The following is a 24,338-nucleotide window of genomic DNA, read 5'->3' on the forward strand; positions in this document are numbered from 1 at the left end:
GGAGTCAATGGGTATCAGGGGGAAAACACTCCACTGGTTGGAGTTGTACCTAGCGCAGATGAAGATGGTTGTGGTTGCTGGAGGTCAATGATCTGAGCTCCAGGACATCACTGCAGGAGTTCCTCAGGGTAGTGTCCTAGGCCCAACCATCTTCAGCTGCTTCATCAATGACCTTCCTTCAATCATAAGGTCAGAAGTGGGGATGTTCGCTGATGATTGCACAATGTTCAGCACCATTCGTGACTCCTCAGATACTGAAGCAGTCCGTGTAGAAATGCAGCAAGACCTTGACAATATCCAGGCTTGGGCTGCTAAGTGGCAAGTAACATTCGCGCCACACAGGTACCAGGTACCACTGCCTTCTATGTTCAATGGCATTACTCTCACCGAGAATTCCAACCTTCAACATTCTGGGGGTCACCATTGACCAGAAACTCAACTGGACCAGCTATATAAATACTGCGGCTATAACTGGTCAGAGGCTGGGAACTCTGCGGCGAGTAACACACCTCCCGTCTCCCCAGAGCCTGTCCACCATCTACAAGACACAAGTCAGGAGTGTGATGGAATACTCTCCACTTGCCTGGATGGGTGCAGCTCCAACAACACTCAGGAAGTTCGACACCATCCAGGACAAAGCAGCCCGCTTGATTGGCACCCCATCTACAAACATTCACTCCCTCCACCACCGACGCACAGTGGCAGCAGTGTGTACCATCTACAAGATGCACTGCAGCAATGCACCAAGGCTCCTTAGACAGCACCTTCCAAACCCGTGACCTCTACCAACTCGAAGGACAAGGGCAGCAGGTGCATGGGAACACCACCACCTGAAAGTTCCCATCCAAGTCACACACCATCCTGACTTGGAACTATATCAATGTTCCTTCACTGTCGCTGGGTCAAAATCCTGGAAGTCCCTTCCTAACAGCACTGTGGGTGTACCTACCCCACATGGACTGCAGCGGTTCAAGAAGGCAGCTCACCACCACCTTCTCAAGGGCAATTAGGGATGGGCAATAAATGCTGGCCTGGCCAGCGACGCCCACATCCCAGGAATGACTAAAAGCATCATGTACTCTCACTCACCGAGCAGCATGCATTGGCACGTTCCACCTTCGTCAGCCCTTTGAGATTGGTGTCAAACACATTCATCTTCTCTACCAGACAGCACAGGGCCGTTTCAGTCGCCTCTCCCACCTTCTCGTAAACTCCTTTCACCTGTCAAGAGTGCAAAGGACAGGTCAGGGGTCAGAAAGCAATAGGTAGCATATCTCGAGGCAAAGCAAACAGTTGACCTGTGAAGCCATGCAAAAACCCAGCCCGACAGAGACCAAAGGTTAGGGGTCAGGAGCTGTGACCTTTCACTCTCGGGTTGAAACCCAGTGGATGAAGGACCCCTTACTCTGATGGAGGCCAAGCAGTCAACAGTAAAACACCCCAGGTGCTTCACAGGAGCATTATCAAACAAAATTCAACACTGAACCACAGACAGAAAGATTAGAACAAGTGACCAAAAATTCAGTGAAAGAGGAGAGAGGTTGAGGGAGGGAGGGACTTCCAGAGCTTAGGGACCAGGCAGCTGAAGTCACGGCCGCCAGTGGTGGAGCGATGGGAATCAGGGGATGCTCAAGAGCCCGGAATTGGAGGAATGCAGAGATCTCGGAGGGGTGTCGAGACTGGAGGAGGTTACAGAGATAGGGAGGAGTGTAGGGGCTGGAGGAGGGGCCAGAAATAGGGAGGACTGTCGAGCCTGGAGGAGGTTACAGAGATAGGGAGTGGTGCAGGGGCTGGAGGAGGGTACAGAGATAGGGAGGGGTGCAGGGGCTGGAGGAGGTTACAGAGATAGGGAGGGGTGCAGGGGCTGGAGGAGGTTACAGAGATAGGGAGGGGTGCAGGGGCTGGAGGAGGTTACAGAGATAGGGAGGGGTGCAGGGGCTGGAGGAGGTTACAGAGATAGGGAGGGGTGCAGGGGCTGGAGGAGGTTACAGAGATAGGGAGGGGTGCAGGGGCTGGAGGAGGTTACAGAGATAGGGAGGGGTGCAGGGGCTGGAGGAGGTTACAGAGATAGGGAGGGGTGCAGGGGCTGGAGGAGGTTACAGAGATAGGGAGAGGTGCAGGGGCTGGAGGAGGTTACAGAGATAGGGAGAGGTGCAGGGGCTGGAGGAGGTTACAGAGATAGGGAGGAGTGTAGGGGCTGGAGGAGGGGCCAGAAATAGGGAGGACTGTTGAGCCTGGAGGAGGTTACAGAGATAGGGAGTGGTGCAGGGGCTGGAGGAGGGTACAGAGATAGGGAGGAGTGTAGGGGCTGGAGGAGGGGCCAGAAATAGGGAGGACTGTCGAGCCTGGAGGAGGTTACAGAGATAGGGAGTGGTGCAGGGGCTGGAGGAGGGTACAGAGATAGGGAGGGGTGCAGGGGCTGGAGGAGGTTACAGAGATAGGGAGGGGTGCAGGGGCTGGAGGAGGTCACAGAGATAGGGAGGGGTGTAGGGCGTGGAGGAGGTTAGAGATAGGGAACGGTGTAGGGCGTGGAGGAGGTTACAGAGATTGGGAAGGGTGTAGGGGCTGGAGGAGGTTAGAGATAGGGAAGGGTGTCGGGAGTGGAGGAGGGTACAGAGATAGGGAGGGGTGTAGGGGCTGGGGGAGGTTAGAGAAAGGGAAGGGTGTAGGGCGTGGAGGAGGATGGGTTTAATTTATCGCGGGCTCAGCCTCTCCAATGATACACAGGACAGTGAGTAGAGACTCCTGGATAGGGAGGGGGCAATGGTGGCATTGGGAGAGGGTGATACCCAAGCTCAAGACAGTGGCAGGATCGCTGCTTCGTGAGAAGCATCCTACAGTCAGAGAAAAGGAGAGAAAACGAATGTTATTGTATTCCGTTCCTCTCGTGAGAAACAAGTAACAGTAGGGAGGTTATGCTTCAGTTATACAGGGCATTGACGAGACCACATCTGGAGTACTGTGTACAATACTGGTCTTATTTAAGGAAGGATGTAAATGCATTGGAGGCAGTTCAGAGAAGGTTTACTGGACGAGTACCTGGAATGGGTACGTTGTTCTATGAGGAAAGGTTGGACAGGCTCGGCTTGTATCCGCTGGAATTTACAAGAGTAAGAGGCGACTTGATTGAAACATAAGATCCTGAGGGTTCTTGACAAGGTGGATGAGGAAAGGATGTTTCCACCTGTGGGAGAATCTAGAACTAGGGGTCACTGTTTAAAAAGGTGTCGTCTATTTAAGACAGATGAGGAGATTTTTTTTTTCTCTGAGAGGGTCGTGAGTCTTTGGAATTCTCTTCCTCAAAAGGTGGTGGAAGCAGAGTCTTTGAATATTTTTAAGGCAGAGGTAGATAGATTCTTGATAAGCAAGGGGGTGAAAGGTTATCGGGGGTAGGTGGGAATGTGGAGTTGAGATTACAATCAGATAAATCATGATCTTATTGAATGGCGGAGCAGGCTCGAGGGGCCGAGTGGCCAACTCCAGCCTCTAATTTGTATCAGCGCGCGCCAGCGAGAGACAGCTCCGTCACAAACTCTCACCTCGTTAAAATCCAGTGACGAATCATTACATAAAGCACAAATGGTGGCCAGCTCCACGAGGGCATCATACTGGCTGCAACGCACCACACGCCTGTTTTTCAACCTGTCCAGCAAGAGCAAACATGTCAGCAACACGGGTAGCCATGTCCAGGTGGGGTGAACATGAGGAGACCTGGATTACACAGCCTCTGCAACACATCACACTCTGAACCCCATCTCCAACCCTGAGCCTGCTGTGAACCCTGCAGCCCCGCGAACACTCTCCCACTCCAAATGTTCCCAACCCTGAGGCCCGTTGACACCTGTCATTGTTACACCACACTGCAGCCCTCGTTGTGAGAATCCTTTTCCTCCCAGTTCAGGGGTGCACACAGAAGTAATACAAACACCCACCTCCCACTGTTACCATGACTACAGCCAGGACCCGGGAAGTCAGTACAATTGCTCGCTATGACAGAGTTTAAACTCACACTTCACCATCTGGAGCATATGTAGATCCGGTAACGGTGAACTCGCTCAGTGTGCTACGATCTCCTTCCAGCTTCTCCACAATGAACATCTGCAAACAGCAGAAACACCTCAGGTTAATGGATGGCAGTGCACTCAGGTGACAAGAGGCAAACAGCTACCTCTCTCTCTCTAACCCAGGTGTCACTGGAGAGTCATCAGGAGCAGGAACCCTGGCTGATTTAATTAAAAGCAAAATACTGCATATGCTAGAAATCTGAAATAAAAACAAGAAATGCTGGAATCACTCAGCAGGTCTGGCAGCATCTGTGGAAAGAGAAGCAGAGTTAACATTTCGGGTCAGTGACCCTTCATCGGAACCCTGGCTGATATCCCCTCTCTCTCTAACCCAGGGGTCACTGGACAGTGATCAGGAGCAGGAACCCTGGCTGATTTCCCCTCTCTCTCGAACCCAGGGGTCACTGGACAGTGATCAGGAGCAGGAACCCTGGCTGATTTCCCCTCTCTCTCTAACCCAGGGATCACTGGACAGTGATCAGGAGCAGGAACCCTGGCTGATTTCCCCCTCTCTCTCTAACCCAGGGGTCACTGGACAGTGATCAGGAACAGGAGCCCGGGCTGATTTCCCCTCTCTCTCGAACCCAGGGGTCACTGGACTGTGATCAGGAGCAGGAGCCCGGGCTGATTTCCCCTCTCTCTCTAACCCAGGGATCACTGGACAGTGATCAGGAGCAGGAACCCTGGCTGATTTCCCATCTCTCTCTCGAACCCAGGGGTCAGTGGACAGTGATCAGAAACAGGAACCCTGACTGATTTCCCCTCTCTCTCTAACCCAGGGGTCACTGGACAGTGATCAGGAACCCAGGCTGATTTCCCCCTCACTCTCTAACCCAGGGGTCACTGGACAGTGATCAGGAGCAGGAACCCTGGCTGATTTCCCCACTCTCTCTAACCCAGGGGTCACTGGACAGTGATCAGGAGCAGGAACCCTCTCTCTCTAACCCAGGGGTCACTGGACAGTGATCAGAAACAGGAACCCTGGCTGATTTCTCCCTCTTGGTGATGGAGCAGGGAGAGGGAGAGAACAGGGTATTGAGATTTTCTGGTGGAGGTTATGATGGGAGGAAGAGAGGGAGTTATGGTCAGTAATGAAAGGATCGTACCCGGCACACGGACATCTGGTTGGTGGTCAGCGTGCCAGTCTTGTCGGAGCAGATGACCGAGGTACAGCCAAGGGTCTCGACTGAGGGCAGGCTGCGGACAATGGCATTCTTCCTGGCCATGCGACGGGTGCCCAGGGCGAGGCAGGTGGTGATGACAGCGGGTAGCCCCTCGGGGATGGCGGCCACGGCCAACGCCACGGCAATTTTGAAGTAGTAGATGGCGCCGCGGACCCAAGAGCCTCCGTGAACAGGGTCGTTGAAGTGGCCGATGTTTATGATCCAGACTGCGATGCAAATGATGGAGATCACCTTGGAGAGCAGCTCCCCGAATTCATCCAGCTTCTGCTGCAGCGGTGTGCGCTCCTGCTCTGTGGCCACCATCTCGTCGCGGATCTTGCCGATCTCAGTGTTCACCCCAGTGGCCACCACCAAGCCAATTGCCTTGCCGGCTGAGATGTTGGTGCCCTGAGGAGTGGAGAAAGAGAGAGGGGGGGCGGCAACAGAAAGGCAGCGAGCATTCGCATTACTAGAATGTGGTGGTCACGGTCCCCACCCCCAGCACCGTAGCCCAACTACCAGGAAACCCATCCATTCAATACACACCGTAACCCAACTACCAGTAACCCCATCCATTCAATACACACCCCCAGCACCGTCACCCAACAACCAGGAAACCCATCCATTCAATACACACCCCCAGCACCGTAACCCAACAACCAGGAAACCCATCCATTCAATACACACCGTAACCCAACTACCAGGAACCCCATCCATTCAATACACACCCCCAGCACCGTCACCCAACAACCAGGAAACCCATCCATTCAATACACACCCCCAGCATCGTAACCCAACAACCAGGAAACCCATCCATTCAATACACACCCCCAGCACCGTAACCCAACAACCAGGAAACCCATCCATTCAATACACACCCCCAGCACCGTAACCCAATTACCAGGAAACCCATCCATTCAATACACACCCCCAGCACCGTAACCCAACTACCAGGAACCCCATCCATTCCATACACACCCCCAGCACCGTCACCCAACAACCAGGAAACCCATCCATTCAATACACACCCCCAGCACCGTAACCCAACAACCAGGAAACCCATCCATTCAATACACACCCCCAGCACCGTAACCCAATTACCAGGAAACCCATCCATTCAATACACACCCCCAGCACCGTAACCCAACAACCAGGAAACCCATCCATTCAATACACACCCCCAGCACCGTAACCCAACAACCAGGAAACCCATCCATTCAATACACACCCCCAGCACCGTAACCCAACAACCAGGAAACCCATCCATTCAATACACACCGTAACCCAACTACCAGGAACCCCATCCATTCCATACACACCCCCAGCACCGTAACCCAACAACCAGGAAACCCATCCATTCAATACACACCGTAACCCAACTACCAGGAACCCCATCCATTCCATACACACCCCCAGCACCGTAACCCAATTACCAGGAAACCCATCCATTCAATACACACCCCCAGCACCGTAACCCAACAACCAGGAAACCCATCCATTCAATACACACCCCCAGCACCGTAACCCAACTACCAGGAACCCCATCCATTCCATACACACCCCCAGCACCGTAACCCAACAACCAGGAAACCCATCCATTCAATACACACCCCCAGCACCGTAACCCAACAACCAGGAAACCCATCCATTCAATACACACCCCCAGCACCGTAACCCAACAACCAGGAAACCCATCCATTCAATACACACCCCCAGCACCGTAACCCAACTACCAGGAAACCCATCCATTCCCCACACACCGTAACCCAACTACCAGGAACCCCATCCATTCCATACACACCCCCAGCACCGTAACCCAATTACCAGGAAACCCATCCATTCCATACACACCCCCAGCACCGTAACCCAACAACCAGGAAACCCATCCATTCAATACACACCCCCAGCACCGTAACCCAACAACCAGGAAACCCATCCATTCCATACACACCCCCAGCACCGTAACCCAACAACCAGGAAACCCATCCATTCAATACACACCCCCAGCACCGTAACCCAATTACCAGGAAACCCATCCATTCCATACACACCCCCAGCAGCGTAACCCAACAACCAGGAAACCCATCCATTCCCCACACACCGTAACCCAACTACCAGGAAACCCATCCATTCCCCACACATCGTAACCCAACTACCGGGAACCCCATCAATTCCATACACACCCCCAGCACCGTAACCCAATTACCAGGAAACCCATCCATTCCATACACACCCCCAGCACCGTAACCCAATTACCAGGAAACCCATCCATTCAATACACACCGCCAGCACCGTAACCCAACTACCAGGAACCCCATCCATTCCCCACACACCGTAACCCAACTACCAGGAAACCCATCCATTCCCCACACACCGTAACCCAACTACCGGGAACCCCATCAATTCCATACACACCCCCAGCACCGTAACCCAATTACCAGGAAACCCATCCATTCCCCACACACCGTAACCCAATTACCAGGAAACCCATCCATTCCATACACACCCCCAGCACCGTAACCCAATTACCAGGAAACCCATCCATTCCCCACACACCGTAACCCAACTACCAGGAAACCCATCCATTCCCCACACACCGTAACCCAACTACCAGGAAACCCATCCATTCCATACACACCCCCAGCACTGTAACCCAATTACCAGGAAACCCATCCATTCCCCACACACCGTAACCCAACTACCAGGAAACCCATCCATTCCCCACACACCGTAACCCAACTACCAGGAAACCCATCCATTCCATACACACCCCCAGCACCGTAACCCAATTACCAGGAACCCCATCCATTCCCCACACACCGTAACCCAACTACCGGGAACCCCATCCATTCCCCACACACCGTCAGCACCGTAACCTAACTACCGGGAACCCCATCCATTCCCCACACACCACAGCACAGTAACCCAACTACCAGGAAACCCATCCATTCCCCACACACCGTAACCCAACTACCAGGAAACCCATTCCCCACACACCGTAACCCAACTACCAGGAAACCCATCCATTCCCCACACACCGTAACCCAACTACCAGGAAACCCATCCATTCCCCACACACCGTAACCCAACTACCAGGAAACCCATCCATTCCCCACACACCGTAACCCAACTACCAGGAAACCCATCCATTCCCCACACACCGTAACCCAACTACCAGGAACCCCATCCATTCCATACACACCCCCAGCACCGTAACCCAACTACCAGGAACCCCATCCATTCCCCACACACCGCCAGCACTGTAACCTAACTACTGGGAACCCCATCCATTCCCCACACACCACAGCACAGTAACCCAACTACCAGGAACCCCATCCATTCCCCACACACGGTAACCCAACTACCGGGAACCCCATCCATTCCCCACACACCGCCAGCACCGTAACCTAACTACCGGGAACCCCATCCATTCCCCACACACCACAGCAGAGTAACCAAACTAACGCGAACCTCCTCATGTACGAGTTAATTGCCCCCCCCCACCCATCCACCCCGATCCTCTGTGACATCCCACAGCACCCAGGCTCACCGAGAACAACATGTTCTTCTTGTCTTGGTTAACAGCACGGGGATCCGGCACGGGGTCTGTGTGCTTGATCACAGAAACGGATTCTCCTGCAGGGAAACAAGGTGAGGTGGTGGGATTTGGAATAAACAGAGCAATTGCGTGACATCTCGCATAGTTGGCAGAGCTCAGCCATCCACAACCACCCTGGGGCTTGCCAGGCAGCGACACCGACCTGATTCGTACGATGCGCCGAGCTGCCCTTCGGAGACTTCAGGATGGCTGGTGATATGGGGCTTGGCCCGGGTTGGGGGGGGGGGAAACGGGGTTGGCTAGGAGGTTTGAAGTAGAAGGAGTTAACTGTGACCCACTGACCCCTGGGCGAGGTACCGCTCTCGAGTCCCTCCACCGCCAACGACTTGCTCCGACTCAGTGCGTTCAATGCAGGCCAATGTCCCAAGGAGCTTGACAGAGGCGTAAATCAGACAGAAAGCAGAGGAACACAAGCCAAGAGTTAGGTTTTAACAGGAGTCTTAAGGGAGGAGAGCCAGGTGGAGGGTGAGCGGGAAGGAATTACAGATCACACAGCCACAACAACTAAAGGCACAGCCACCAATGGAGCAGCAACGGAAGTCGGAGGATGCACAAGAGGCCGGAAATAGAGGAGCACAGAGACCTTGAAGGGTTTTAGGGGCCTGGAGGATGTTACAGAGATAGGGAGGGGTGTAGGTGCTGGAGGAGGTTACAGAGATAGGGAGGGGTGTAGGGGCCTGGAGGAGGTTACAGAGATAGGGAGGGGTGTAGGTGCTGGAGGAGGTGACAGAGATAGGGAGGGGTGTAGGGGCTGGAGGAGGTGACAGAGATAGGGAGGGGTGTAGGGGCTGGAGGAGGTTACAGAGATAGGGAGGGGTGTAGGGGCTGGAGGAGGTTACAGAGATAGGGAGGGGTGTACGGACTGGAGGAGGTTACAGAGATAGGGAAGAGAGTAGGGGCTGCAGGAGGTTACAGAGATAGGGAGGGTTGTCGGGGCTGGAGGAGGTTACAGAGATAGGGAGGGTTGTCGGGGCTGGAGGAGGTTACAGAGATAGGGAGGGTTGTCGGGGCTGGAGGAGGTTACAGAGATAGGGAGGCGTGTAGGGACTGGAGGAGGTTACAGAGATAGGGAGGTTTGTAGGGGCTGCAGGAGGTTACAGAGATAGGGAAGAGAGTAGGGGCTGGAGGAGGTTACAGAGATAGGGAAGAGAGTAGGGGCTGGAGGAGGTTACAGAGATAGGGAGGGGTGCAGGGGCTGGAGGAGGTTACAGAGATAGGGAGGGGTGTATGGACCGGAGGAGGTTACAGAGATAGGGAAGAGTAGGGGCTGGAGGAGGTTACAGAGATAGGGAGGGGTGCCGGGGCTAGAGGAGGTTACAGAGATAGGGAGGTGTCGGGGCTGGAGGAGGTTAGAGATAGGGAGGGGTGTAGGGACTGGAGGAGGTTACAGGGATAGGGAGGGGTCCAAGGGCTGGAGGTGGTTATAGAGATAGGGAGAGATGTCGGGGCTGGAGGAGGTTACAGAGATAGGGAGGAATGTAGGGGCTGGAGGTTACAGAGGTAGGGAGGGTTGTGGGGGCTGGAGACGGTTACAGAGAAAGGGAGGGTTGTAGCGGCTGGAGGTGGTTACAGAGATATAGAGGGGGAGGGCCCATTCCAAGTGATGTTCCAGCTGATTTCCCCCCCTTTCTCTCTCTAACCCAGGGGTCACTGGACCGTGATCAGGAGCAGGAACCCTGGCTGATTTCCCCCTCTCTCTAATCCAGGGGTCACTGGACAGTGATCAGGAGCAGGAACCCTGGCTGATTTCCCCCTCTCTCTAATCCAGGGGTCACTGGACAGTGATCAGGAGCAGGAACCCTGGCTTATTTCCCCTCTCGCTCTTACCCAGGTGTGGGAACAGAACTATGGGAACAGAACTTGGGGACATTTAAAGTGAACTAATCAATTAAGTATAGCCTACTAACAAAATTACTTTAGAGCTTCAGCAGACAGCTTTTCAGAAATTAATAGTAGCCTATTCAGTGCTGTAGGGACAGCCTGCAGAGTCTCATCGACAGGTTTGCAGCTGCCTGCAATGAATTTGGTCTAACCATCGGCCTCAAGAAAACGAACATCATGGGGCAGGACGTCAGAAATGCTCCATCCATCAATATTGGCGACCACGCTCTGGAAGTGGTTCCAGAGTTCACCTACCTAGGCTCAACTATCACCAGTAACCTGTCTCTAGATGCAGAAATCAACAAGCACATGGATAAGGCTTCCACTGCTATGTCCAGACTGGCCAAGAGAGTGTGGGAAAATGGCGCACTGACACGGAACACAAAAGTCCGAGTGTATCAGGCCTGTGTCCTCAGTACCTTGCTCTATGGCAGCGAGGCCTGGACAACGTATGTCAGCCAAGAGCGACGTCTCAATTCATTCCATCTTCGCTGCCTCCGGAGAATACTTGGCATCAGGTGGCAGGACCGTATCTCCAACACAGAAGTCCTCGAGGCGGCCAACATCCCCAGATTGTACACACTACTGAGTCAGCGGCGCTTGAGATGTCTTGGCCATGTGAGCCGCATGGAAGATGGCAGGATCCCCAAAGACACATTGTACAGCGAGCTCGCCACTGGTATCAGACCCACCGGCCGTCCATGTCTCCGCTTTAAAGACGTCTGCAAACGCGACATGAAATCCTGTGACATTGATCACAAGTCGTGGGAGTCAGTTGCCAGCGTTCGCCAGAGCTGGCGGGCAGCCATAAAGACAGGGCTAAAATGTGGCGAGTCGAAGAGACTTAGTAGTTGGCAGGAAAAAAAGAGAGGCGCAAGGGGAGAGCCAACTGTGCAACAGCCCCGACAAACAAATTTCTCTTTAGTACCTGTGGAAGAGCCTGTCACTCTAGAATTGGCCTTTATAGCCACTCCAGGCGCTGCTTCACAAACCACTGACCACCTCCAGGCGCGTATCCATTGTCTCTCGAGATAAGGAGGCCCAAAGAAGAACAGGGACAGCTTATCAGTAGAAACAGACTAACAAGCAGAAACTATCAGGACAGCTGTATACTGCCTAATAATAACCCTTTGTATAACAGTCAGCCTAACGGTTCACAAGGAGATAAGGGGATGGGAAATTGGAGTAAGAAGTTAAGGCAAATTGACAAGGCAGTACCCCAATCAGGCCCCGACACCAAGAAACTGCAGAAGTTTGTAGACCAATTGGGAACAAAGAGTAGGTGTTACTGATTTGTATGAATAACTATAACAAGGCTTGATTTGGCACGAAGAGTTAGTTCAGTTGTTGATTTTAGTTTTAGTTCAGTTCATTGTTAAGTTTTCTGAAGATGTAACAATTAAGTACTGCAATAAAGTTTCTTCAAGCTACAGTCGGACTTCGTTTCTCTTTGTGCAACTAATGGGATCCAACAATTTGGCGTAGTCGGCAGGATCGCTGGAGGATAAAGACCAAAGCACTGGACATCGGACCTTTATCGGGCCCCAGAGGTAAGGACTCCTCTTTGTTTTAACAAGTCCTTGGCCGTTGTCTAAGCTCGGTACTCCACCACGTGATCTCGAACCTGTTAAGTAACTCGAGTCCACTCGGGGGGGAATACGGAAGACGGAAACCCCCTATATATTCAGGCGCCTTATTCGGCGGTATTCGGCGTAATACCAACCCACGGGCTTCGAAGGAAGCTCCATCGGCTCGAGTTTATCTGTAAAAACACCCGGTTATACTGACCCTACGGCATTGATAAAATGACCAATGAATGCAACCGACAGTTACCAACTACCGTCAAAGGTGGGCGGACCCCACCTGATGTTCCCGAAGATGAAATCCTTCGACAGTTAAAAGAATATATAGAGCAACAGTTTAATTTGGCTAAAACGTACACTGAAATTGGGCAAAAAAATGGAACCTCCACGGGACAGTGGTCCCCGGAAGATATAGAGTGTGTTTGGGTAAGGATAAAGAATGGACCCAATGGTCCTTGGCTGCTAAAGGCCAGAGGGCTCCATGACAAAATTTATGGCAGAGTAACATAAAGGACTATGTTTTAGAGTAAAAACAAGTTATTGTGTCTTTGATTTGAATGTGTGAATGTTGGAAGCTTCCACGAATGAATTGGATGTCCCTGGGATGTAGTGCTTGTGTTTTGTAGAAGACTGTCGTTAACTCTTTGTTGTCTGGCTTTAATGTTGAAAGCATGGGTCTATTAAGTTGTTTGGAATTGAATGGGTGAGAAAAGTGATTGTTGAGTGTATTAATTTCGATTTAAGACTGTGCACCCAGTAATGGGATATAAAATTGAATTAGATTTGTTTATTTTTATTTTAAAAGTTGGTTTTGCAACTGTGAAAAGGCAATGAACAATTTTCTAAGAGATAAGCTTCAGCCTTGAAGGTCTGAAGATGTCTGGCAAAAATCCAATTTGAAGTTTAAAACACTGCTTTAATTGGAAACTCTGCTATTGCTTTATTTTGCAGTCTAAACTTGAAGACATGTTTTACTGACTGTGTTTAAGTAGCAAATGTCAGGAATTGGATATTGGTTTAAGGGAGAGAAGGATAAATAAAGGAGACATAGGAAAGAAATCCTGTTTAAAGTTTGTGTAAGGAGTTGGTGTTAAATCTTTTGTGTTAAGAATGTTAAATAACTTTTCCTTTAGTTTTTGGTTTTATTACAGGCCTTTGAAAAGGCACCTGAAGAACAAGAAAAATGATGTGATTTACCTATCTTTAAAAATAAGCACGTGCTATTCTGTTCTGTGTGTAGTTAATAAGTATTATAAGTTAATAAGTCTGAGTTAAGTTTATACGATTAAGGTTAATTGACCTGTTAAGTTGAAAAACTGGAAATTTCATTTGTGGCCACAATGAACTTTCAAGTTTATTATGTCAAGTTTTGGAGGAGTCTTCAGTTCCGGACACAAGACTCATTCATATACCATTGGCAGTTTTGATTTTTAAATATTTATTGCAGTGAATTGGAATTTGGAATCATCTTTGTTATAAAAAAATCCTGGCATTAGGAACTTCTTACAAAAGATGTTAAAAGTTTGGTAATAATTGGACTTTAATCTAAAATGCTGTCTTTCCTGATGGAGATGCTTTCCCTTGAAGTTGATAATGTTACTAATGATTTTGTTGTTTTCAAACCCTAAGGATACCAAAAGGATTGAAAAAAGTTTAAAGTGGAGTAGTTCTTTTCGATCAGAAAAAAGGTTTCGTAAAGTGACGAAGCTGAGAATGTTTTGCTCGCCCCCTCAGAGACAAACAAACTGCTGCAGCTGTTGTTTTTTTTTCCATTTAATCCACCACACAATTTTTGCATTGCTGAGAGTAAAATTTATACATATTGGACATTGTTAAATTTTAAATTTCTAAATTGACAGATAGAAGTGGACAAATTCACCCACTGGGCTCAGGGGCAGAGCCACGATGGATTCTTTGTGTTTTTTAAGCAGGTGACGGTAGATTCCAAGGCCACATGAGAACTGATGCCACAGCAAGAGATCCAGCAGCTTTAAGAATTTAAGAACTTAATTGCAGACATCAAATGTCACAGCATCTTTATCAATGAGACAAAGTGCTTGAGAAGGAGAGATAGTTGCAAGCACTTCTGTCTTTAACGTACAAAAAATACCAAGAAGTTTGGGCATAAGAAATTGGAATCAATAAACAAAATTTAATTGATATGAGTGGTTATTTAAAGCACTCAAAGGGAAATTTATCTGATATTTAAGAGGACAATCCCAAAGTTTTAGAAAGTAAAAAACAAAACAGTCTAAGTGGTTTACTGTGTTGGATATTAGCCATGGGTTCTGGTCCATACCGTTGGCACAAGAGTGTCAATATAAATTTGCGTTTACGTTCCAGGGACAACAGTACATCTGGATGTGTCTCTCCCAGGGATTTTATAATAATCCATCGATATTTCACCTTCCTCCAGAAGGTCAGAGTGAAAGTTAAGCTGAAAAAGGCACAGATAATGAAGGAAAAGGTTTCTTATTTGGGAATAGTAATAACACAGGGAAAGCATGAGACAGAGCAAAAGTGAGTGCAGGCAATCCTCGAACTCCCCCTAGCGCAAGATATTAAAGCTCTAAGATAAAAAAGAACAGTTCCTATTTCAGGTTGTGAAATTAAATAGACAAGAAGCACCAACCCCCACGGTTACCCCCACAACCGAATTACCGACGAGTAAGGTTCCGACCCAGCAGTCACAAGTGACTGGTCTCCCTTGCCCTGCCTTAACTGCAGGACCAGAAAATGGACTTGCAATAATGAAAACTAATAAAATTGTATATGATAATATAAAGCTCAAGTTGGTACCGGTAATATTGAATATCTCAGATATCCAGCTACCTGGCTGGTGCCAGAAGACCCGAAAGTTGTACAAAGTATTACTGTAACAATTGCTAAGACAGGAATTTGGTAATGAGGGAATAATAAAGGGAAAGAGACATAAACGTAGTTTAGTGAATGACAGTCCTTAATATGGGAACTTCAATTGTCAATACTATAGATTTGGAAAAGGTGGACCAGAAGGTTAGAACTCTTAGTCAGCTAGTAAAGGATATTTTGAAAAAGGAACAAAAGGGACAGAGTGGTGTAGCTAAAGTAGGAAAGGATTTGATGAATACAGTGACAGGAAGGGTGATGAGACTGCCAAGGTATGTCGTAGCAGGTAATAAGAAAGTAGGACCCATGAGAGAAAGGGTTAAAGATTTGTGAAGGAGCTGTGCAGGCAACTGTATGAGCTGAGGCAGGAGATTCTATAGAAACAGACATGAAAGAGGAACAGACGAAGGTGCCTGTTGTGGGAGACAAAGTAATGGTAAAAGGGAAGGGCCGATGGAAACACTGGTCCCAAATGAAGGTATATAAAGTCAACAGCAAATGACAGACTCCAAAATAAACACCACCTGGTGTGCAAAGAGATACCGGGAATGAAAGAAAATGTGATTTATTACATGGAGAGCAACTGAACTAATTACAGGACTGATGAGAGTACTGGGTGGTCATGCTCATACTATTAATGATATCATTTCAAATAATGAAAGTGTTTGTAGTACATATGGACCGTGGATGTTAGAACAAATTCGAGAAAATTCGAGGCAAATTGATGCGGGACAGGTGCCAGTTTGGATCAATGACACCCAGTTGGAGGACTTAGCTAGTCACACAAATGATAAAATTACCAGGTGCCAAATCAGAAAATTTAAGGTACGGAAAGGTCAGGAATGTGTAAATACAGGATCGATGAGTATTGTAGTAGTGTTGGGAATACCTGTAATTCTGAGAGATAAGTTTTATTTATTTATTGATTTTATTTAGAGATACAGCACTGAAACAGGCCCTTCGGCCCACCGAGTCTGTGCCGACCATCAACCACCCATTTATACTAATCCTACATTAATCCCATTACCCTCTCACATCCCCACCTTCCCTACCACCTACCTATACTAGGGGCAATTTATAATGGCCAATTTACCTATCAACCTGCAAGTCTTTGGCTGTGGGAGGAAACCAGAGCACCCGGAGAAAACCCACGCGGTCACAGTGAGAACTTGCAAACTCCACACGGGCAGTACCCAGAATCGAACCCAGGTCGCTGGAGCTGTGAGGCTGCGGTGCTAACCACTGCGCCACCCCCGTCAGGGATGCAATTATACAAAGTAGAAAATATAGGGGTGATAGGGGGAAAAGATTACATAAAATACTATGATATATTACCCTATGTTATGGAAATTGGAAAAGAGTTAATTGGAACAACATTGTCCATTGTCTGAGTGCAGTCTGGAAAACCAGGTGGTCATATGTCCTCATACTACATAAAACGGCAGAATCAAAATGTGGATTTAATGCCACTGTAAATTGCACCAAGACGACTAGGAAAGCATTGTCAGGGCTAACCCATGTGGCCTATATGGGAAAGGGGAGATATTGCTTCAACACCACAGCGAAGGAGTACCAGTATGGACATAAACGGACTTGTCCGGTGAGCAACAGTACATTTTGGTTCAACCCACAAATACCAACCCGAGTAGGGAAGATGGAGTTGGTAGAGATACATGAACAAAAGACAGAAACGATAACTGTGACAGAAAGTATTAAGGAGGATTTGACAAATTACCTCCGGGAATATGAATATACTATTCAGCCATTGCCTACACGCTTGGGTAAAGAGAGATAGCAGCTGGAAGTCATTGCTGTAGTGTACTACAATCTGGAACAACAGTCGAAGATGCTACAAGATGAGATTGACGAGAGAAATTATCCTACCTGGCAGGAGGACGCATGGAACTGGGGGTCAGACGTGCAGATACACCCCTGGTGTAGAATTATCTCCCATATCCTGATAGTGGTTTTGGGTATCATGGTGTTAGATGTGACCTACTTAATTTGGCAACTTAAGAAATTAATTAGGCGATGTAAGAGGATGTATGAATACAGGTTGGACAGCTACCCAAAAAGCAATTAGTGTTCGAACTTGCTCTATAAAATGTTATGCCATAAAGGGGTAATTGTATAACCTTTTCATATATACTTAAAATGAATTAATGAATGATCAATGTACTTTAAGAATGGAATTGTACTGTTTGCACAATCGATTATGTAACAGTGATGCTTAAATGAAATTGTAATTGTACAAGTGTACCACTTTTTATGTTGTAAACAAGTAACTGAAGCCCCTGCAAAACTTATGCCTTTACAGAGCTCCCGCAGGCCCCTCCTGTGGCACAAGCAGGCAACGTATTGAGTGCGACCCCTCTGGGTGTTGAAGGCTGTTTCTAGACAAATAGAGACCATTAAAGGTGCCTAGGTGGGATCAAAGGAATGATTCTTAAAAGATTTTGAGGAATCAAAGGGGGGACTGTGGGAACAGAACTTGGGGACATTTAAAGTAAACTAATCAATTAAGTATAGCCTACTAACAAAATAACTTTAGAGCTTCAGCAGACAGCTTAACAGAAATTAATAGTAGCCTATTCAGTGCTGTAGGGACAGCTTATCAGTAGAAACAGACTAACAAGCAGAAACTATCAGGACAGCTGTATACTGCTTAATAATAACCCTTTGTATAACAGTCAGCCTAACAGTTCACAAGGAGATAAGGGGATGGGAAATTGGAGTAAGAAGTTAAGACAAATTGACAAGGCAGTACCCCAATCAGGCCCCGACACCAAGAAACGGCAGAAGTTTGTACACCAATTGGGAACAAAGAGTAGGTGTTACTGATTTGTATGAATAACTATAACAAGGCTTGATTTGGCACGAAGAGTTAGTTCGGGAGGGGGGGGGGGGGGGTTAGTTCAGTGTGTGTTGATTTTAGTTTTAGGTTAGTTCAGTGTATGTGGACAGTGATCAGGTGCAGGAACCCTGGCTGATTTCCCTCTCTCTCTAACCCAGGGGTCACTGGACAGTGATCAGGAACCCTGGCTGATGGAATCCCTTTCCTCGATGACCTACCTGTGAGGATGGACTGGTCCACTCGGAGTGTTGTTGATTTGATGGACGTGAGCCGAATATCAGCAGGCACTTTGTCTCCCACTAAGGAATTAGAAGCAGAGTTAGAGACAGACACTCATGCTCATCTCAGTATGAACGCACAGCAGCAGGTTAAAGACACACACTGGGGCGATCGAACACATTGTTCGAATGGAAGGACTGACATTGTCACAGACAGACTTTGCTACAATGTGATGAGTTACTTTGAAATGCAGTTGCAAAGTTGACCAGAGCGAGAGCCCACAAACAGCAATGTGCTCCTGACCTGATTATTTATTCCAAGTGGTGACCATGACACCAGGAATAACTTGCCTCAACTACCGTTACCCCCCGCCCCCACTGCCACCCCAACTGGTACCGCTCATCTTCCAGTAGTGGAGGTGGGATGTTTTACATTCACCTGACAGCGCGAATGGTGGCTCCAACAGGGCCGAGCTCCCCCGGCACCGAGCCTCCGACAGGGCGGCGCTCCCCCGGCACCGAGCCTCCGACAGGGCGGCGCTCCCCCGGCACCGAGCCTCCGACAGGGCGGCGCTCCCTTAGTAGTAGCACAGCTACTACAGCCAGTGTGTGGAGTGGGGACTTGAAACCAGGACATTCTGACTCAGTGTGAGTGAGAGCGAGTGTCTGCTACCCACCAAGTCAAGCTGGAGAAGCAGTTTAACAGCTGAGGCCTGAATACTTGATTTATTGACCCTCCAGATTCGGGGTCACTTGTTCATAAAGTAATCTCTAACAGATTCCAATAGGGCAGTGCATCATGTCTCATTCTTGGCCTTAGCGAGAAGTGCCTACTGGGAGTGCTGGATAACACAATGGGCTGCTGCGTTATCAGTGAAACCAGCCCCAGCAACACCAGCTCGCCCCGAACATGGACACGAGTCTCCTGCCCCAACTTCAAGCAATGCTGCGTGAATCTACAAACATACCTGCCACTTCGACGACATCCCCAGGGACGATATCGCGGGCTTTAATCCGCTGAACACTCTTCCGATCCTGCCGGTAAACCTTCCCCATTTCAGGTTCATATTCTTTCAGGGCCTCGATTGCGTTCTCCGCATTCCTCTCCTAAGTGAAGGCAAGAGACAGATCAGCAAGGAGTCACTGGACAGTGATCAGGAGCAGGAACCCTGGCTGATTTCCCTCTCGAACCCAGGAGTCACTGGACAGTGATCAGGAGCAGGAACCCTGGCTGATTTCCCTCTCGAACCCAGGAGTCACTGGACAGTGATCAGGAGCAGGAACCCTGGCTGATTTCCCCTCTATCTCTCGAACCCAGGAGTCACTGGACAGTGATCAGGAGCAGGAACCCTGGCTGATTTCCCCCTCTCACTAACCCAGGGGTCACTGGACAGTGATCAGGAGCAGGAACCCTGGCTGATTTCCCCCTCTCACTAACCCAGGGGTCACTGGACAGTGATCAGGAGCAGGAACCCTGGCTGATTTCCCTCTCTCTCTAACCCAGGCGTCACTGGACAGTGATCAGGAGCAGGAACCCTGGCTGATATCCCCTCTCTCTCTCTAACCCAGGGGTCACTGGACAGTGATCAGGAGCAGGAAGCCTGGCTGATTTCCCTTCTCTCTCTAACCCAGGGGTCACTGGACAGTGATCAGGAGCAGGAACCCTGGCTGATTTCCGTGTGGATCCGAGGGCCCTGCAGCACAGCATCTGTAAACTCTTGGCCATCCGCCTCTCATCCATACCTGCCAAACTCCCACGATTGCATTTGCTACTAAGATCAACAGAATGACAAAGGGCTCCACGAACGCAGTGACAGTTTGCTCCCCTTCCTCAAACCAGGCCAGCACCTGAGGAAACAGAAGATGGAGCAAAATTACACACGTACAAGAGCAGAAATAAAATCAGACATGGCCTCGCCTTAAAGACCACCTTCAGCACAGCAAAATACAACCCCCAGAGCCCAGGGACAAAACTGTACCGATACGGATAGTGTAAAATGTGGGCACACTGGGTAACATGGAGGCAGCTGTACACTGTATCGAACCTCATGCTGTACCTGTCCTGGGAGTGTTTGATGGGGACAGTGTAGAGGGAGCTTTACTCTGTATCTAACCCCGTACTGTACCTGTTCTGGGAGTGTTTGATGGGGACAATGTAGAGGGAGCTTTACTCTGTATCTAACCCCATGCTGTACCTGTCCTGAGAGTGTTTGATGGGGACAGTGTAGAGGGACGTTTACTGTGTACCCAACCCTGTGCTGTACCTGCCTTGAGAGCCCTCGATGCTGACACTGGGTACAAAGCGGGGACACAGTGCCAAGTGAGCTGGGACTCAGGCTGTGTAAATGACCTGGGGCCCACTAAACATAGGAAAGCATCACAACTTCTTGTTCAGCCACCACCGTCCACAAGAGGGCCTACGACACATTCCTATTGGCATGTTTACATTTCTTTAAAAAAGATTATTCTTGATCCAAACATTCCTGACAAAGTACAGCACCCCGGAGAGTTTGGGATGTTTATCCTGATTCGACAGGAAGTATTGAATCTGTGGCAAGCATTCCCATGGATGGTATGTGAAGTACGAAGGGGGGGCGCGGGGGAAGAAAGGGTGGGGTCACGGAGGTCTGGGAATTTAGGCAGCCCTCGGGTCATTACATGAGAGAGGCCAGCCCTTGGAGGGGTCTGAGGGGGAGGTGGGGCCTGAGGGGGAGACCTGGGGACACCAATGGTTAGTGGGAATTTTCAGAAAATGAAAATCCAGAAATAGACACAGAGAACGATGTGTTAACCCTTAATAGGTTCACAGAAGAGATTGAATCAGTGAAAAGACCTCAGTCATACCCAGACAAGGGACACTCCTGTCCCAGGCTGTATTTTCATTGACCACTCAATCCTCCAATTCCCCCTCCAGACACAAGCCTGGACTCAACTGGACCGAATCCAGAGACACGAGCCCCAGAATGCAGGCCGAAACTCCCTCTGGCAGCGCTGAAGGAGCGCCCGGCAGCGCCGAGGACAGACAGGTCGTGATTGGGATTGTGTACAGTGGGAGGGAATGGGAAGGGGTTGGATCCGTTGGGATTGTGTATGGTGGGAGTGAACGGGAAGGGGTTTGATCCATTGGGATTGTGTACGGTGGGAGTGAACGGGGAGGGGTTTGATCCATTGCAATTGTGTACGGTGGGAGTGAACGGGGAGGGGTTTGATCCATTGGGATTGTGTACGGTGGGAGTGAACAGGGAGGGGTTTGATCCATTGGGATTGTGTACGGTGGGAGTGAACGGGGAGGGGTTTAATCCATTGGGATTGTGTACAGTGGGAGTGAACAGGGAGGGGTTTGATCCGTTGGGATTGTGTACGGTGGGAGTGAACGGGGAGGGGTTTAATCCATTGGGATTGTGTACAGTGGGAGTGAACAGGGAGGGGTTTGATCCATTGGGATTGTGTACAGTGGGAGTGAACGGGGAGGGGTTTGATCCGTTGGGATTGTGTACGGTGGGAGTGAACGGAAAGGGGTTTGATCCGTTGGGATTGTGTGCAGTGGGAGTGAATGGGAAGGGGTTGGATCCGTTGGGATTGTGTACAGTGGGAGTGAACGGGGAGGGGTTGGATCCGTTGGGATTGTGTACAATGGGAGTGAATGGGAAGGGGTTGCATCCGTTGGGATTGTGTACAGTGGGAGTGAATGGAAAGGGGTTGCATCCGTTGGGATTGTGTACAGTGGGAGTGAATGGGAAGGGGTTGGATCCGTTGGGATTGTGTACAGTGGGACTGAATGGGAAGGGGTTTGATCCGTTGGGATTGTGTATGGTGGGAGTGAACGGCGAGGGGTTTGATCCGTTGGGATTGTGTACGGTGGGAGTGAACGGAGTGGGGTTTGATCCATTGGGACTGTGTACAGTGGGAGTGAATGGGAAGGGGTATGATCCGTTGGGATTGTGTACGGTGGGAGCGAATGGGAAGGGGTTTGATCCGTTGGGATTGTGTACGGTGGGAGTGAATGGGAAGGGGTTTGATCCATTGGGATTATGTACAGTGGGAGTGAACGGGGTGGGGTTCGATCCGTTGGGATTGTGTACGGTGGGAGTGAACGGGGTGGGGTTTGATCCATTGGGATTGTGTACGGTGGGAGCGAATGGGAAGGGGTTTGATCCATTGGGATTGTGTACAGTGGGAGTGAACAGGGTGGGGTTCGATCCGTTGGGATTGTGTACGGTGGGAGTGAACTGGGTGGGGTTTGATCCACTGGGATTGTGTACGGTGGGAGCGAATGGGAAGGGGTTTGATCCATTGGGATTGTGTACAGTGGGAGTGAATGGGAAGGGTCTTTCTGGGTATGTAAAGACAGTTGGTCTTGGTGCTGAGAGAGAGAGAGAGAGAGAGAGACATGAGAACACAGCCAGAGTTGCTCTCCTGCCCTGCTCTGCTGCCGTTCTCAATTCCTGGTCAGTACTTTGTTCATTAGGTGAGGATTGAAATATTTTAACCAAGTTTGCTTTCTGTGCCCCTCCCCTCCCCCATAGCACCGCCAGTGACTCAGCGGTTGGTTCGAAGTTCACCGATTCCCATCGACTGCTCTAACCCCGCCCTGCATCTGGTATATTTATAAAAGCACATTCCAAAGCAGGACAGGCTGAAAACTGCAACATGCTCTTAACCCTTTGAGAGCAGAGAAACTGGTCTCGGTCCGGGTCAGCCTCATGGGCAGGCGCTGATGATTCTGCAGGCTCGGCTTGCTGTGTCGAAGGGTACCTACACTGCTGGGCCGGTGATGGGTCCCACACCACATTGCACCCGCTAACCCGGAGCCCACACGTTCCGCCACCCCGTGATGCCAGGCAGTTCCTCAACACCGACACGCCTGCGATCATGAGCTCTCCAGCAACTGCAGGACGCCAGTCATCACAAACCTAGCATCAACGCCTCCACAAGATCGCATAACACACCCCCGGAACCACTGACAGCAGACACATCCAAGACGGTTGGACAATTCCCAGCACTCCAGCACTGGTAACCCACCAATTACCCCTCCCCACAGACTGCCAGCATATTCACAAATTCAATTCCAGTTAGCTCTCTAAACAGTTCTGCAGAACACGGCGATTCGCGGGTTTTATCTACCAGTTGTTTCATGTGAAATCTGAGCCAAATGACTCAAGGCACATTTCTTCACAGTAACTCAAGCTAGTTTCCATTTAAGGTAATAATTGTCAGCATCGCGCACTCCCAGAGCAGGTACAGGGCGTTAGAGTAAATCTCCTTCTACACTATCCCCATCAAACACTCCCAGGACAGGTACAGCACGGGGTTAGATACAGAGTAAAGCTCCCTCTACACTGTCCCCATCAAACACTCCCAGGACAGGTACAGTACGGGGGTTAGATACAGAGTAAAGCTCCCTCTACACTGTCCCCATCAAACACTCCCAGGACAGGTACAGCACGGGGGTTAGATACAGAGTAAAGATCCCTCTACACTGTCCCCCATCAAACACTCCCAGGACAGGTACAGCACGGGGTTCTGCCGTGTCCTCCGCGAGGATCAATTGGGAGAAATGTTCCGGACTCCTGGTTGGTCAGTGGCGGGTGGACTCCCTGCCGGAGGAGATGACACCTTTTGCGTGGAGCACCACGCACCTCCTCTATCTGGGAGTTCACCTTAGCCCAGCTGAGGAAGCCTGGCCGGCAAACTGGCAGGAGTTGGAGGCAAAGGTCACCACTTGGCTGGGGCGCTGGACAGGACTGCTCGGAGTCCTGCCCCCGGCAGAGACCGTTAGCCGCGCCTCTCTGAGGGAGTTGCCTGTCTTTGACCGGGATCTATTCAGAGTCTGGAACATGGTCGCCTCCAGTCAGGGCGCTCCCCCGCCGGCGGAGGAGCGCGCCTCGGCTGTCCGGGCGGCCGACTCTGGGGACAGACCTGCGGGCGGAGGAGTAGCTGAAGCCCCCGGGACGCCCCTCACTGCGGGTGGCGAGGGGGCTCTGGAGTGCGGAGTGCTCCCGGCCGAGCTGACCCCCGCTTGGCCGGAACTGCTCATCGCACCCAGGCCCCGAAACCCTCCTCGGGAACCGGTCCCGCACAACCCGAG

The 24,338-nt window shown here is 50.2% G+C and overlaps 1 protein-coding gene across 1 annotated transcript in view; it reads right to left on the reverse strand.

Annotated features, from left to right (window-relative positions):
• Positions 1 to 24,338, reverse strand: part of LOC137385085 (sarcoplasmic/endoplasmic reticulum calcium ATPase 2-like) — a 75,377-nt gene that overhangs the window by 26,020 nt on the left and 25,019 nt on the right. Inside the window, exons 4-11 of the mRNA XM_068059835.1 lie at positions 19,994 to 20,098; positions 19,219 to 19,357; positions 18,251 to 18,331; positions 8,778 to 8,863; positions 5,171 to 5,635; positions 4,010 to 4,098; positions 3,540 to 3,642; positions 1,090 to 1,221 (exon numbers count right to left, since the gene is read on the reverse strand). Of these exons, the coding sequence (XP_067915936.1) occupies positions 1,090 to 1,221; positions 3,540 to 3,642; positions 4,010 to 4,098; positions 5,171 to 5,635; positions 8,778 to 8,863; positions 18,251 to 18,331; positions 19,219 to 19,357; positions 19,994 to 20,098 (1,200 nt within the window). The remainder of the gene's footprint in view (positions 1 to 1,089; positions 1,222 to 3,539; positions 3,643 to 4,009; positions 4,099 to 5,170; positions 5,636 to 8,777; positions 8,864 to 18,250; positions 18,332 to 19,218; positions 19,358 to 19,993; positions 20,099 to 24,338) is intronic.

Source organism: Heterodontus francisci, chromosome 28 (assembly GCF_036365525.1).
Source record: "Heterodontus francisci isolate sHetFra1 chromosome 28, sHetFra1.hap1, whole genome shotgun sequence".
Lineage (NCBI taxonomy): Eukaryota > Metazoa > Chordata > Chondrichthyes > Heterodontiformes > Heterodontidae > Heterodontus > Heterodontus francisci.